General features: G+C 40.5%; 1 protein-coding gene across 1 annotated transcript in view; it reads right to left on the bottom strand.

The window, feature by feature from the left end:
* Positions 1–7,394: 7,394 nt before the first annotated feature.
* Positions 7,395–15,705, bottom strand: part of KCNQ3 (potassium voltage-gated channel subfamily Q member 3) — a 203,561-nt gene continuing 195,250 nt past the window's right edge. The window contains exons 14-15 of the mRNA XM_055800995.1: positions 14,931–15,015; positions 7,395–13,657 (exon numbers count right to left, since the gene is read on the bottom strand). Of these exons, the coding sequence (XP_055656970.1) occupies positions 12,920–13,657; positions 14,931–15,015 (823 nt within the window). The 3' untranslated portion in view covers positions 7,395–12,919. The remainder of the gene's footprint in view (positions 13,658–14,930; positions 15,016–15,705) is intronic.

Genomic DNA, 15,705 nt, shown 5'->3' with positions numbered 1-15,705 from the left:
CAGCAGATTTGATGCACAGGATGCCTGCATACACACTGCCTGTTGGGAATGGTCCAGCTTGGGAAAGGTTGGAGCTACTGGTCAGGAGCACTCTCAGATTGTCCTATCAATGTCATGGCCCTACAAATACTATGAACATTTGAGTTGCCAGGCTCCCCAGCACTACTTAATTTATTACTGTAGATATTGCCTGAGTAACTAGTGTGTCAACAGGCTTGTTCTGTTGTCACTTGCCTTTGTTTAATTGCATTGTCCCAGACTTGCACTTCCACTAGCTAAGGCAAAGAAAGTTGTAATGTTACCCAAAGAATAAAGAAACTGCAACACCTAAAAAAAACCCTGCAACCTGCCAGCGTGGCAAACACCAGAAAGTAATTCTGCTGGTTTTGGGTTTCAGTCATATGTTTTGGGGGTCCTGGTTTCCCACAGAGAAGGTGTTTACGGGATCATGCTGTGCATGTAGCAGGGCTGTGTCTCTCTGTCCTACAATCCTGCCTTCTCCAAGAACTTCAGAAGCTGGAAGGCAACTGCAATCACATTTACCAGAGTTACAGCTGGTAAATATGATGCTCACACACCTGCGTACACACACATGCACAATCTTACCTTTGTTTTCTTTCATTCTGCCTTTCATGAAAAAACATTATCCAGTGGATGTCATTGCATCTAAAATGATCTAATTCTATACGGAGGTTACTGGCATGGTAGAAGGAAAATTTTCGTGACTTGTGACTAAAAGCTGCAGCTTGAGGAATACGGAAACACCTTTTCTTTGACAAGACTTACTTTTACTGATTTAATTACTAGTTGCTCAATATCTCATCAAGAAGGCTGGGATGAAAGTCCTCTCTGTAACAGCCGACAAAACCAGGTATAGCCAGGAAAATGTGTGCGCTGGGATCAGTGCCAACCGTTTGATGTTTGGCTATGGGGATAATTAGACTTTCAGCAGGTTTTACCTCATGCTACATTTTACCCTGGGACTCTGTAATTTTAACTTTCCTCAGCTGCAGAGCAATGCTCAGGTGACCAGGGAGGGGGCTATTGTTCAGCCCCAACTTTGACTCTTGGGGACAATGCCGTGTTCTCACTCAGAGCATCACTCTGAGCAAGTAGCTTTCTCAGGAGTATAGTCTTTACGTGCCTCCTTTTTCCAGTGTCTCTTTGTGTGACAGCACTGTGTCCATGACTAGTATCCCAAAATCCAGAACAAGAAAAGAAGACATTTTCCGCATATTCTTAGTAACACAGTATAGGCACATAATTCATATAATTTACTGAGTAAATGCATTAATTTGCTGAAGGTTGTAGAGAGTAAATCCCTGCTAACGCAATTCAAATAAACACACGTTCAAGTGAAATGCCTGTGATTTGTCTGTAAGAGAGAGGACAGTGTGGCATGAAGTCCTAGAAAGGAGGGAGAAAACAAATCTGAGTGTTGGTGCTTTATCACTCTGTTGTCTGACAGCGGTGTGGAAGCGATGCACTAATACTTCCCTGTGGCTTTTTTCTTAGACCTTTTAGACACATGCTTCTACGTAGCGATTGCAATATGTTTGACTGAAAGCATGGGCTCCAGCCATACATTCTTGTGACCTGAGCCAGAGTCAGCAGCCAGCATCCCCTCCCACCTGCTCTGTCCTGGTCTGCCATTGTCCTCAGGTACGACTACCCATCTCCCTGGCTGGGGTATAAACCATCTCTGCCCTAAAGGATGGGCTGCAGCACATGGAATCCCGTAGTACCTAAAGCATCTTGCAAACCTATCTGTCTCATATGTAGGAAAACACATATTCAGCTGTGCCTCTCTCCCATCAGATGCTAACATGCAATAGAGAGTGAAGCACTGTTTAAAAAAAACAACAAAACAAACAAACAAGCAAACTTAATCCAAGCTTGCCTCAGAGAACTGAGGCTTTATCTTCAGTTACACTTGATTATACTATAGCAAACACTTCCATGAAAGTACCTTTGAGTAATTGTGTAATAAACTTTATTTATAAAATTATTGGCTGTGTATATTACATTTTTTTTCTGAAACAGCCTGATTATAATTCAACACTTCTCCCTTAGTCTGCTGCTGTTACAGTTTTACAAGATATTACATTCATTAAGAAATGTACTCATTCTATAAAGTTTTTTTAAAATCTGAATGTCATTTCACATGTTAGCAATATTTTTTCTATTTATATTTTATTTATTTCTGCAAAAATTTCATGAAGGACAATTCTCTAAATGTAATAATGTTTCTTTGTTACTTTTCTTTCTGAAGAATAAACAAAATTTCATCTCCTGAAAGGAGAATGATAAATAAAATCATAGAATCCTTTAGGTTGGAAAAGACCTGTAAGATCATCAGATTCAACCATTAACTCAGGACTGCCAAGTCCATCACTAAACCATGTCCCTCAGTGCCACATCTACATGTCCCATAAATACCTCCAGGGATGGTGAATCAATCACTTCCCTGGGCAGCCCGTTCCACTGCTTGATAACCCTTCTGGTGAATTTTTCTTCTTAATATCCAATCTAAACCTCCCCTGGCACAACTTGGGGCCATTTCCTCTCAGCCTGTCACTTGTTACCTGGAAGAAGAGACCGACCCCCACCTGCCTACAACCCCCTTTCAGGTAGCTGTAGAGCAGTAATGTCCCCCCTCAGCCTCCTTTTCTCCAGGCTGAACACCCCCAGTTCCCTCAGCCACTCCCCAGCAGACTTGTGCTCCAGCCCCTTCCTGTTGCCGTCTCTGGACACGCTCCAGCACCTCAGTGTCTGTCCTGTAGTGAGGAGCCAAAAATTGAAGATATTTGAGGTGTGGCCTCACCAGTGTTGAGCACAGGGGGATGATCACTGCCCTAGTCCTGCTGGCCACACCATTTCTGATACAAGCCAGGATGCCGCTGGCCTTCTTGGCCACCTGGCACACAGCTGGCTCATGCCCAGCCGGCTGTCAGCCAGCACCCCCAGGTCCTTTTCCCCCAGGCGGCTTCCCAGCCGCTCTGCCCCAGCCTGTGGCGCTGTGTGGGGCTGGTGTGACCCAAGTGCAGGACCCGGCACTTCTCCCTGTTGCATCTCAAATATGTATTTACATATATAAACATTAATTATTCCAGCTCATAAAACTTCTTTCCTATTTCAGGAGATTTATGCAGAATTGCAAATGAATCCTGTCCTTCATAACATCTTTTCTTTAATCTTTTTTCATTAATATTTAACTAAAATTGGTACTAAACACCACAAAACCTTCTGAAAAGAATGAGCACTAAACTCTACAGCCATTCAGTTTGACTGTTTCCAGTAAGAATGTTTTGTATATTTATTTATTTAAAGTAGTGAACATTTTTCATTAAAGTGTCTGAAATTGTAAAACTTTTGTGAATTCAAGCACATTCTTAAGGAAGGGAGGAAATGAAAAGAGACAGAAAAAAAGGAGGCAATTGTGAAAAAAATGTAGTGACAATAGGCATGAATCTATCACAGCTGGTGTGGAAAAGGACTATGAGATGCTTTTGCCATATTCCTTCTCAGAAACTCACTTCAGCTGGAAAATTAGGAAGCCGATGCTTCTCAGAAACACTTTTTTTTTTTTTTTTTTTTTTAATGGGCCAAGATTTCTGCACCCAGAATTTAATCAACTGAAGATTGCCATTGCTTGCCCCATGGAAGATGCATTAAGTGCATAAGAACTGAGTAGACTCCATCCCTCAGCGATTTTGTTGGCATGTTGGGACAAGAAAAATGAAAGCAGAGACAGGTGAGCTGCCTGGGCTGGGAGAGCAAAGCATATTTATTGACATATACTCATTGGACAGTCTTGAAGAGAATAAAGCCATCGCAATCATCTCTCTGCAGAGCTGTGCCACCAAATGTTCATCCACAGTGTAAATATTTCTCCAGAAAAACAGTGAGCACAATTGCTGTGCCAGTGATTGCATAGCTCTGTTTTCCTGCCTATAAAACAAAATGGGAACTGCAGGGAATATACTGAATCTCAAAACCAGTTCATCTGTGGTGCAGTCCCGATAGTTTTGCTTTCTTTGCATGTTATATACATCCCATGAGATTTTTACAGACCTGTGCAATACCTCGCACTGCTTCTTCAGGGCCTCCAAAGATGACAGTTAGTGATCAAGCACTCTGCATTTGTCAGTCTAGATACTCATAAAGCTTTGATTAGATACAGAGAAGTTGAAGCAGTCCAGAACTTAGAAAATATTTAATGATTTATCCAGTGTTGTTATTCCTGATATAATGTCACACACATAACTGATCCTAACAAACTCACCAAAACATTCATAGCACATCTTACATCTCCTTTTTTTCTTGATCCCTGGTCTGTATTCTGCTGATCATCTGCATCTGACTCAAGGAAGCAGGAGAAAAGCTGTGGTGCTCTCCTAAGCCCACTGGAGCTACCAGTCATCAGGACCATATGACTAAAAAAAAATCATCTTAGAGGGAAATTTCTTTAAAGACAGTCTAGGTCTCCTGCTGCTCTGTGCCATGGGACTTGGCTTTCCTGATTCCTTCCCTTCTCTGTCATCCGAGAGGATGCTTCGTGTTAATCAAGAGACCATTTTGTCTGAAAAGTCTTAAAAGTCAGAAGATCCTGAGAAGAAACAGGATACGCAGAGAAACTTCCACTCCTGACACTGTTGCTTGTGCCATACTGGATCTATTGATACTTACCCTTTCTGAACTGTTAAGTCTTAGTCTTACTCTGCACAAGCAGGGGACAATTGTACACAACCTTAGCAGTCCTGTACAGATGTAAGCAGAGCCTACAGGAGGGGAAAACTGCCTGGATATATGTAGGGCTTTCCCTGAGGATAGGTATCACATCCTGTTCCTGTTTTAGAATCTATTTCTTAAAAGATCAGACCCAGCGCCTTGCTGAAATCCAGTGATTTGGCACGCTTATGTATTTGGGTGACAGCCAAGGGGAAATTTTAATGCAATATATTTCAGTTCACATGAAACAAAAGCTGAGTGGTTCAGCTATTGTGTCTGTGAAATACTCACTTAAATGTCATGGCTGTGGCTAGCTGCTTTTCTTTGCAAAAGAATTGTGCTGCGCAATTGCTATGCATTCCAACTGGGAGATACACTGCTAAATCTATGATGGTAATGTGTGGTAGTATGGGCTATAAAAGGTTGTGAATACATATGAAGTACCTTTGTGTTTGCCTCGGAAAAACTGTAGGGGATAAAGAAGATGTTAGTGTTGTGCATGGTCTTAGAGCTGTGTGGAAAACAGAACCCATGAGATTCAGAATTCCACACTTCAGTACATTAGTTTAAAAAAATACTGTTGATCTTTGGAAAAAAAATGATAGAACTTGGCTGTAACAGCCTGGCACTGATCCTATTGAAATTGATTCATGTAAAAAAAACAAAACAACAAAAAACAAAACAAAAAGCAAAAACACCACAACTGGATGCTATAGTATTAGATGATTTTTGTAGTTATTCCCAATTTGCAAGGATATAGAAGTGGGATAAGAAACTGGAATAACTGCTGAATAAATTTTTACCCACCACAGAAATTTAAGACACCTTTTTTCAGGTTGCATTTCAAGTGTTGAGCATAGTTGGTTCCTTGGTGGCAATCATGATGATGAAGCCACAGGGAATGCCTTAAAAACGTCTTACTGGATCCAGCTGTGTTTTTTGGGAAGAGGTGATGTTTCACATGCTCTCTTCCTGTCTCATTCAGGACAATTACCCTTCAGCCTTCTCTCTGAACTGATCAGACGGGATTAATCTCATCTTGTTTAGAACTCTGAAAGATACAGTTTTGTCCAAGCTGGTCATCTTCAACTGTATCGTTAAGAAAGATGTCAGTTAGAGACAGGCATCATCTGAGAGAAGTAGTCTGGGTCATCTGATATAGGACTGACTGGACCATGCTCTGAAAAGTGCTGATTTTCCTCCACTCATTGCAAAAGGGCTCTAACAAGAACAGAAACTAGTGTCTTCGACTTGATATTGAACTGTTATGTGACTGTTGTCACTGAGGGAAATCAAACCCACACAGCCAGACAGGCTGTTAGAATGCCCCTCTCCTTCCACACACCCCGATCCTCCTGCAATGCTCCAAGCCAAGCAATTTAGTTGTGCACATGTGCATGCACACTCCATGCCTTTTCCAAGGAAACATGGCAACTTTCAAACCAGCAGCTAGGAGAAAAAAACAACTACATACCTTATATATATATACACACACACACACACACGTATAAATATTATTATTGTCATTAATATTATTATTATCATTACTACTACTATTATTACTATTGCTATTATTATTTTTAATACTATTAAAATGCTATCCTCAGCCAAAACTACAAGCAGAACTCTTTGTAGAATAGATGTTTGCTATTACTTTTTCTCAGTAACACTCTCCTGTTTGTGTAGGAGGGCAAGACATTTTAAATAGTTCATACTGTCCCACAGTGCTGCTGGGAGGCCAGTGCCTTCTGATGGTTTTACACATCAGGAAGATGGAGAGACAGCTGAAGGTGTGAGGTCAAGACCACACAGAAATGCAGCAACAGAACCAGGGACAGAATTCAGGCAACTGGAATCCCAACCTAACCCGCTTGCCAGCTATTAAATTCCCTGCAGAGGATATTCGGAGCAGCCTTGTGCCATTACTATGTTCTTTACATATTTTCTGTGCTACTTCATCATAATGTTTTAGCACATTAATGTCTCTAATATGAACGTGTCTTTCCCTAGTTTTCAGTTTCCCACACACATATGATCAAAGCCATGTAAGTTACATGGCCACTAAATCAAAAGATGTCACAAATAACGGGATCTGCTCCGTGTTACATTATCACAGAACTAGCTGTGGAAGCCAGGTAAAGCCTACTTGTAGCTATGAGTTCACTTCTGCACAGATGAAGTCAAAAGGGTCTTTGCCAATGTTTCCTTTTTGCCAATTGTGCTGCGCAATTGCTATGCATTCCAACTGGGAGATACACTGCTAAATCTATAATGGTAATGTGTGGTAGTATGGGCTATAAAAGGTTGTGAATACATATGAAGTACCTTTGTGTTTGCCTCGGAAAAACTGTAGGGGATAAAGAAGATGTTAGTGTTGTGCATGGTCTTAGAGCTGTGTGGAAAACAGAACCCATGAGATTCAGAATTCCACACTTCAGTACATTAGTTTAAAAAAATACTGTTGATCTTTGGAAAAAAATGATAGAACTTGGCATTCCAATTCCACAATTCCTGGGCATTCCTTTGAATATGTGTGAAGCTTATCACAATTGAAATGAAAATACATTCCTCCACATCATAGTTGAAATTTCTATTTATTAATAAGTGGTGCAGTTTTTAAAGACAGAACATAAAAAATCAGTTAAGAAGTAGTTTGCATAATATATTGAAATAAACATATTAAAGTTGTTCAAATATTGGACAGTGCCAGAATATAAATTACACATACAGTTTAAAAATTACAATAAATAATATTATAAAGAGCACTAAAGGCCACTTGTATAAAAGTTGTGTTCCCTTGTCAGCCAGAATCTGAAAAGCATCTTTGTAGCATGGAGAAAATTTCAGTGAGCAAGGCACAAATACTAGTAATAATAAGATGCCATAACTAGAAAACAAAATGCAGTTGGCTATGTAACCTTCAGTCTCAGCGTATCCTTGAGGATGGAAATAGGATCCCACTTTCAGTATTTTGCTTCACTTAACTTCAGAGGGAAGCTACTAAGAGCTGAATTGGGAAGGATCAAATCTTACAGCCTAAATAATCAGAAGCAATAGTGATACCCAGGATCTTCATTCCCACAGTGCCCAGCTGAAAACACTTGAAAATGGCCCCTTTTCCCTCTGCACCCCTGAAAATGGTCTTCAAAAGTGAATGCCCACATTCAGCTAGGCTCATGAAAAAGCCGTATCACACCAAATTCATGAGGTGCTGTAGAAAATTCAGGCTTGCAGCTCTTAGGGACGTAAAGCTTAGTGGTGGGGGCTGTGGGGTGCAAGGAATGAAGATCCAGCTCTTTCTCACATGCTCTGCACTAAGCAGGACAAATCCAGTTCTTATATAAGCAGATGTGACACCCCTGCATCAACTGGGTTCCCAGCAGGGCTGAATTTTCTCCTAAATCTGCATTTTCTGATTGCTTTAGGTTGTGAACTTGCAAACTGATTGGACCACGGTGCTTGCCTGAAGGCCGCAAGTCAGGAGCCCCACTATGCACGGGTTCAGGTGGGAATTAGTCTGTGGCACTGCCGGGCCACAATCTGAAGAATAAAAATTTAAAATTATTTCCACTCTGAACCGTAACAATGCAGCAAAGTTACAGATAAAAACAGAGCAAACGTAGCCAAAGTTAGTTTAGGGATTTTTCAATCAATCTCTACAGGTGCTGAATTTTATTTCCATAGGAGCCAGATGGATTAATTCAGTGCAGAGAAAAGCCAAGGAAAGGACAACTGCCATTACCTGACCAGATTTTTTTTTGAAAGGATCAACTCCTTAAATGGAGCATAAACCACATTTTCTAGACCTGCATATATTAACTAAACATTTACATCTGCCTTAATGAAATATTCTCAGTTTGAATCTAAAAATGAAATATTCTCAGTTTGAATCTAAAAAATGAAATATTCTCAGTTTGAATCTAAAGTGAGGAAGCTGGATTGATAATAACGCTGCAGAGAGGCATACAATGTACACACAGATTTACCTTTTCAAAACCTTCCAGATGTGTGTCATCCATCAGGGACTGAAAAGTCCACATAAAAACGTAGCTAAGAAAAACATCAATGCTGTCTTTCACAAGGGGATTCATAAATAAAGGCAGATTAGGACCCAGTCCTGCTCCCAGTGTGTCAGCTTGAGAATGTTTCTTACTGACTTCAAGGAGAGCAGAGGAAAGCCCCGCATGTTCTGATCACGAAAAACATCTCAAGGCCTAAAACAAATCCTTGGTCACTTGCAGGAGTTAAGAGTCAGCGAAGAGTCCATTCCAGTGGTTAATTGTCTTTAACATTAATCATATGTAAACGAAGTGTCAGTGTCAGTCTAGACCCTAGGAAGATTGGACCCAAACAAAATTTATAGCTGTTAAACTTAGATGTCACACAGAAATAGAAGAAGGGATAAATCAAATCCACTCCTAGTATGAGGAGTACCAGTATCACAGATGCCTCTCTCAAATGAAATTGTGAATAATGATTCCTTGTATGTGGTGAACCTATTCTGCAAAACAGGTCCTGACCTTTTAAATGTTGCCAGGGCCTATAATCACAGAGACTTTATTTTGTTTTGTCCAGCATCTGTGGCAGGCACATAAACTGCAGTTCCAAGGTTGATGCACTCCCTGGACTGCACCTGAAATGGAGTGTGATGAAATTTGTGTGCACATCCCAGATCAGGAATGGTCTCCAGATCTCACCTGGCTGGTGACATATTGACATGTATCTGTTGTCAGCACACACAGCAGAACAGATGCACACTCTGTTTTTAATCCAGATGATGTAGGAGGCAGAGGGCTGCGAAGCACATCACCCTTCTAAATGAAGCAGTGATTGGTCTCAATGCAAAGAAGTGTGTTTGAAAAAATAAACTTTAAAATAAGCTAATCAGACCTTCCTTGACCCTCTTCTTGGGTCTCTTCCAGAGGACCCAGAGATGTCCACTGCAGAGGGTCTTGCTGAGCTTACTACCAATGCCTTTTAAGAAGAGGCAGACCCTATCTGGCCAGTTAGCACATCATTAAATATTTCAGGATTTGGCTACAAATACCAGACATAGTGTTTTCAAGCTGCATATAGTTCATTGGTGCTTACAGACCACAGAAAATGCTAATTTGAAGGCAGTTCAGCTGCTAAGTGTACACAGTGCAGAGCAGCCCAAATCCCACTTTCTCTGGGGCTGCACTCTGTGTGCAGGTGAAGGCTCATTCAAGTCTCTGCCCTTGCTTGGATTTTCTCTTGGAATGAACATACCTTTATAATGAGGTGATTTATTGATTTTCAGCCAGGTTTGATACTGAGAAAAGATTCCCTTTATATGACCTGGCATGGGAGAGATTAGAAACATGAAGTGAAAAATATGAGTGGGAACTGGGCAGGGAACTGTGTGGCATAGCCACCGTCAGAGAGATTCACAAACAAATTTTTCAGATTGCACTTGGGTTTTGGTTGCCTTGATTTTGGTTGCTCAGATCTAGAAAACATTTTAGGAAGGGGCAAACTTGAATGAAATCAGTAGGGATGCCAGGCACTTGACATATCAGAAAAGTGAAGCAGGTTTGTCTAGTATATACTTACAACAATTTCAGAAGTCGTCTAGCAATGTTAAAAGCAGTTTTCATTCTTCTTCATTCTGTTGCCATGTGAGGGTTAAATCTTACAAGTTGCCACAGACATGTATTACTATATTAGAAAGCCTGCAGCAGGTACTGGTATTTCCAAGAATCACTGATGGCCAAAGAATTCTTCTCAATGTGCCAGATTATAATGAATTACACTTTCATCAGCTGGTTTTATTCTTTTCAGGTCTACCCATGAAACAAAACAGAGATTATCTTTCAGGTCAATGGCCATTTTGTCAATTAAGTAATTACCAAAATTATGCTTCATGCCATCATAGTTAATGGCCTCAGAACAGCCCCATGGACTCAGCCCACTCTTCAAAGGCTGTAACTGGTCTGCATCATTTACTCATGTAACCACAGCAATCTATTCTCCCTGAAGATCTGTCCCAGAAGGATGTACCATGATTTAGCTGAAGAAGCAGACAAAGCAAGAAGATCCTAATCCTTCAGATGTCTCTTTAAATAGACAATAAACAGTGAAGATGAAAGCCTACATCTGGAAGAGAATAGAAGCTCCCTGGATGGAATGACTGTTACAAGATGTCCGCGATACTGAGGAACCAAACTTGAAATTTACTACGCTGGGCAAAACCCAACAAGGTATCTTCCACTAAAGCACACTCTGTCCAGGACTATGCAATGCCCAATAAATACTGGGAAGCCCAGTAAAGCGTATGTCTTTCTTGTGCTCTGATTGGATGTGCCAAGGATGCTCAGTTGTGCAGCTGCAGTATAATACAAGCAGTCACCACAGAACGCCCACTTTCTAACATCTTACATGGGCCAGATCCTTGTGTCTTTGTTGGTCAGTGCTGTAGCCATGGTGGTGAAGCCATTGTGTGGAGTGACAGGGGTCAGTCTCAACAGGAGGTGCACATGAGCCACAGCAGACAGGCTGTACCTTGGATCAGTGGGGTAAGGTGAGAGCCTTCCCACTCACTGTGGGTGTTTCTGATCATCTGGCATCTAAGCAAGTCACCCTCTGTTCCCCTGGAAGTTGGCAGAAATTTTTCATTGTAGGTAATTGAGTTAAAGATGAGATGAATCTCATCAGCTTTATGATGTGTGCCTTGGTTCTTGTACCCTGTGCTCACTGACAATACTGAATAGTTTTCTGCCAGTTGTAAAGAGTGCATAGCCATCGAACTTGACATCAAATGGATGCTATTTCATGGACATCTGGACTGACACCAGCTGAATCCTGCATAGGATATCTGGACAGGCTAGTTTCATCAGCTGTATAAATACTACATTCCCACTGTAGTGGAGAGATCTTTGATTCATTTCTGCCCTGTTCCCAGTGGGCTGGATTGTTTTTCTGGTCTCCCTCAACACAATTTCCAGTTCCTATGAAAAAATATTTGGCTGAGGCCTGGGGAGCATACTTATCTCTCTGATGCTCAGGGACAGGTGAAAAAAATGGTATTTATTTATTCATACATTGATCCTAAATATGGCACACATTCATGGATTTGGAGCAGTCCATTTCCAAGAGGAACAGTAAACAGAGAGAAACAGAACCTGGCAGCATCCCACATTGTGGAACTCCCAGGGAACAGGATAGCAATACTCGGCACATCTGAGGACCTCAAAGCGCTTGGCAAATACTAGTGAATTGAGCCTTACAACCTGTGTATATGTATGGAAGTATAACTCCCAATTAACAGATTGGGAAACTGAGGCACAGTTACATTATGCAGCTTACTTAATCAATAGAAATAGAGTATATAAACCTGGAGTTTCCTCCAGCGAACAAACTTAGTTTTGGAACAGAAAAAAAAATTTGGCCCCAGAAGTAGCAAATGGGTTTAGCAAAAGGCTTTCTACAAAATAGCATTGTAGTCATGCTTTGAGCAATTTAATAAACACTAGTGAAGATTTTCAAAGTAGTTTGAGGGATTTATATTTACACTTTACGATAAATAAATAAATAACATGACCAGGAGGTGGCTTAGATTTTAAGTACTACCCTTAATTTCATTTCGACATTGTATTTCACAGGTAGTTGTACAAGAGATCACATGAGAAACATTTAGCTCAAAAAAACGTTTCAGTAAGGTCATTTACTTTGACTCAGCTTTTTCCCTGCTTTGAATGTTAGATGTTCTTGGCTAGGTCAGTTAGAGATTGATTTACTTATATTGGAAAATTGATTCAGACATTGTTTCCACAAAGGGATATTGCTCCTGAGAATATTTTTACTTTGCTGCTCTGTTTACAAAATGGAGCAAGGACCACCATATCTTGCCTGTTATAAGTTCACCATTGTTGTATTGAAGAGTATCAGATAGATATGTATCATAGAAGAAATCAGCTGTACCATTTATATAGGGCAAAGTCATGCAAACCATGCTCAAAACTAAGCTCCTTAGTTTTGGTAGCATGAAAAAAACTGCATTAGTAAATTGTATGAAATGGTGCAGAATGACTACCACTAATATCACATGCATCTTATGCAGCCATCGGTGTTTTGAACTAGTAAGCTTTGGGTGTAGAGTAAGTGAGATATACAAAGTATGCTTACATTACATGGAGAAGTCAACCAGTGACTGCCCCCACACGCACTTTTAAACTGGCTTATTTGAAGGGGTCCATATTGAATCTGAAATCCCATCTCCTGTAGAAGACAAAGGCATGGAGCCACTTGGTGTAAAAGGGTCAGTATCTGTGTCCGTTTCCCCCTCTGCTAGGTAGCGTTTCTCTCTCATCCATGCTGATCCCCCATTGGGGCCAAAGGGGAAGTCGTCTCTGTCTTGGGAGATACTGAAGCCACTTGGGGAGCGCTCAAGTTCCTCATGGTTGACGGAGAGAAGGGACAATGGCGTATCACTGTCTCTTGTGAAGCTCCTTCTCTGCCTTGGAGACACCTTATCTGAGTAAGGGCTTTGTAGGTCTCCTTGAGAGTGGTAGCTAACCTGGGAGTCCATTAATGTAAATATAGGCAAAACTGTTGGCCTTTCTGCATGTGAAGTTGAGGAAGGTGTGGCTTGCACTTTGCCAGAGTTTTGCCCACCTATTGATAAAGGTTGTGGATGAGTCGGATGACCATGTGCTGAGAAACCATAAGGACTGACTTTGTTGACTGGAACCTGCTGGAAGTTGTAAGGAGTTTCATGAGCACACTGCTCAGTGTATTTATATATTATTGTTTTTAATTCAGAATATTTGTTTTCTTCTCTCCTCTCCTTTGCAGGAGAAGCAGTTTCTTTCAATGGACTTATCTCAGCAACTTGTATTTGCAGCTGTTCCATATGATGCATATGCATATCAACAAGAAAATCCAGTTTCTTCCCCATGTCATTAACCTGAAAAATACCAATGTTATGATATTGTCTCAAGTCAGTTTTTCAACAAAAGAGTCAATGTGTCCATACATGCACTGCCCCCAGCAATGGTGTGCTGCCATCTTTATTGGTCATGAAGGTAGTTATAGGACAATCATGACTTTCCCTTGGAAGGTGGACTGCAGTGGATGCCAGTTTATCCTTTAACTGCCTCAATTAAGAAAACCTGTCCCTGTGAAATGTGCCAAAAAAAAATCTTAGCGTTGCTAGGTATTTGGCAGTCCAGCATCCAACAGCAGTCTACAACATTATGACCAAAGTCTTGGTACCACATGGCAACCAGCTGTTACCAAAAATGCAACAGATGGAATTACCTTTGCACACAGACCTATTCTCTAACTCTTAATGGTCCCACAATGTCACAGCACTCTCCAAACTATCAAGCCGCAACAAGGTCTTTTACCACCTCATACCAGCATACTCTTCATGCCAGTCCCTCTGCTACCTTCTCCTTATCTCAACTCATCCAGGGCATGTGTTTTGTCTCTCTCGTGTCTTCCTCTCTCTCTTCTCCCTCGGCCGCTCTCCCTTCATTGCTCAACCCCTTCACTTAACCAGCCACACCTGCACCTGATCTACATCAGCCAACCCACCGCCCCTGAAGCCAGCCCACAGTTGTATATTATCAATGCTAATTAGCCCACCTTCATTCCACTACGCCACAACATCAAGGTTGAATATCAGGACTAATTCCCTGTCTCTTTTGATAGTACTTTGTGCCTGAACATTTTCATTCCATGAAAGGAATCAATGTGAATCAATGTCACTTGCCTCCATCTTACTTAGCTATGTTTTTAAAAATCAGAAGGTCTTTACTTGTTAAGCAATAGGTTAGAATGCACAAAGAGGCCCCAAAAATACCTGTGGAGGCAATCATTTTGAGTGCCAGACTCCGCAAAAGAAGGTGATGCTCACAACAAAACATCAAACCTGATGAGTATGGAGCTTAAGGGAATGAAAAGGTCCCATCTAAACACCACAGTTAGGGTCTTGCTGCCATATACAACGATATTCATTCAATAAGCTTCAAAATGCACACCTCCCAGTTAATTAAATTCTACCATGAAAATCTAACAACATAGTTTTGTGAATATTAGTACAAGATCTGAGTGAGTCTTGATCACTAATAATATAAATCTGCCTGGATCAGCCAAAGACTCATTCAGAATTTATGTCAGCTTTATCATTTCTATACAAGCACCTCAGCCTCCATCATTGTCATGAAATTACATACCTGTCGTTCAACTTTAACAAATTTGCCCATCATACTTTGGTCTTCAGTATCTGCTGTAGATGCTTTGGCTACATATGGATCATTTCTATAACGAATTAATAACTGCATTAGTGTTCAATTTTTCTTTGCATCACACTACGTAATTCATATCAGAAAACAGGATTACCAACTTGGTGCTATAGTCACATAGCTCCTTGGAGCCCCATTTAAGAAAAGACTGAATTTAGTTATTTAGCATACAAACAGGAGCAAAAGTCTATTCTATGTGATGCATTTTTTAAAAAATTGTATTTTGTATTTTTAATTTTAAATTATTTTGGTTCAAAATTAAGATAAAGATTAAGAAAAATCAAAAGCAAACAAAAAGGTCAAAATGAAAGCAGAATAATTTAAGGTTTGTGAAAAATGTTGAGATAGTCTAGATAGTGGTTTTATAGATGGCCATGTGTTTTAAAATCTAATTCTTTATAATTAGTGTCATTGAAGACTGAACCTGAATTTCAAGGCTGAAGTCTTTGGGGTTTTTTCTCAATTTCAGCCGAATAGTAAGTGACTGAGACTGGAAATGATGAAAAGAGATGGTCTGGCCTAGAGATTTAGAGTAGATCACAGGATAAATTTTCTTTTATGTAATCTCCTACTGCCTATGTAATTTCCCTACTGCATCAGATGGACTAACTTCTGGAGGTAAGAAGATGATCTCTGATTAACTAAAGAACTTTGACCTATAACTTCATGGGATCTCGAATGGTCATTATCAAGTTAAATCTTTATC

Source organism: Falco peregrinus, chromosome 3 (assembly GCF_023634155.1).
Source record: "Falco peregrinus isolate bFalPer1 chromosome 3, bFalPer1.pri, whole genome shotgun sequence".
Classification (NCBI taxonomy): domain Eukaryota; kingdom Metazoa; phylum Chordata; class Aves; order Falconiformes; family Falconidae; genus Falco; species Falco peregrinus.
This window is presented reverse-complemented; position numbering and strand designations above follow the sequence as displayed.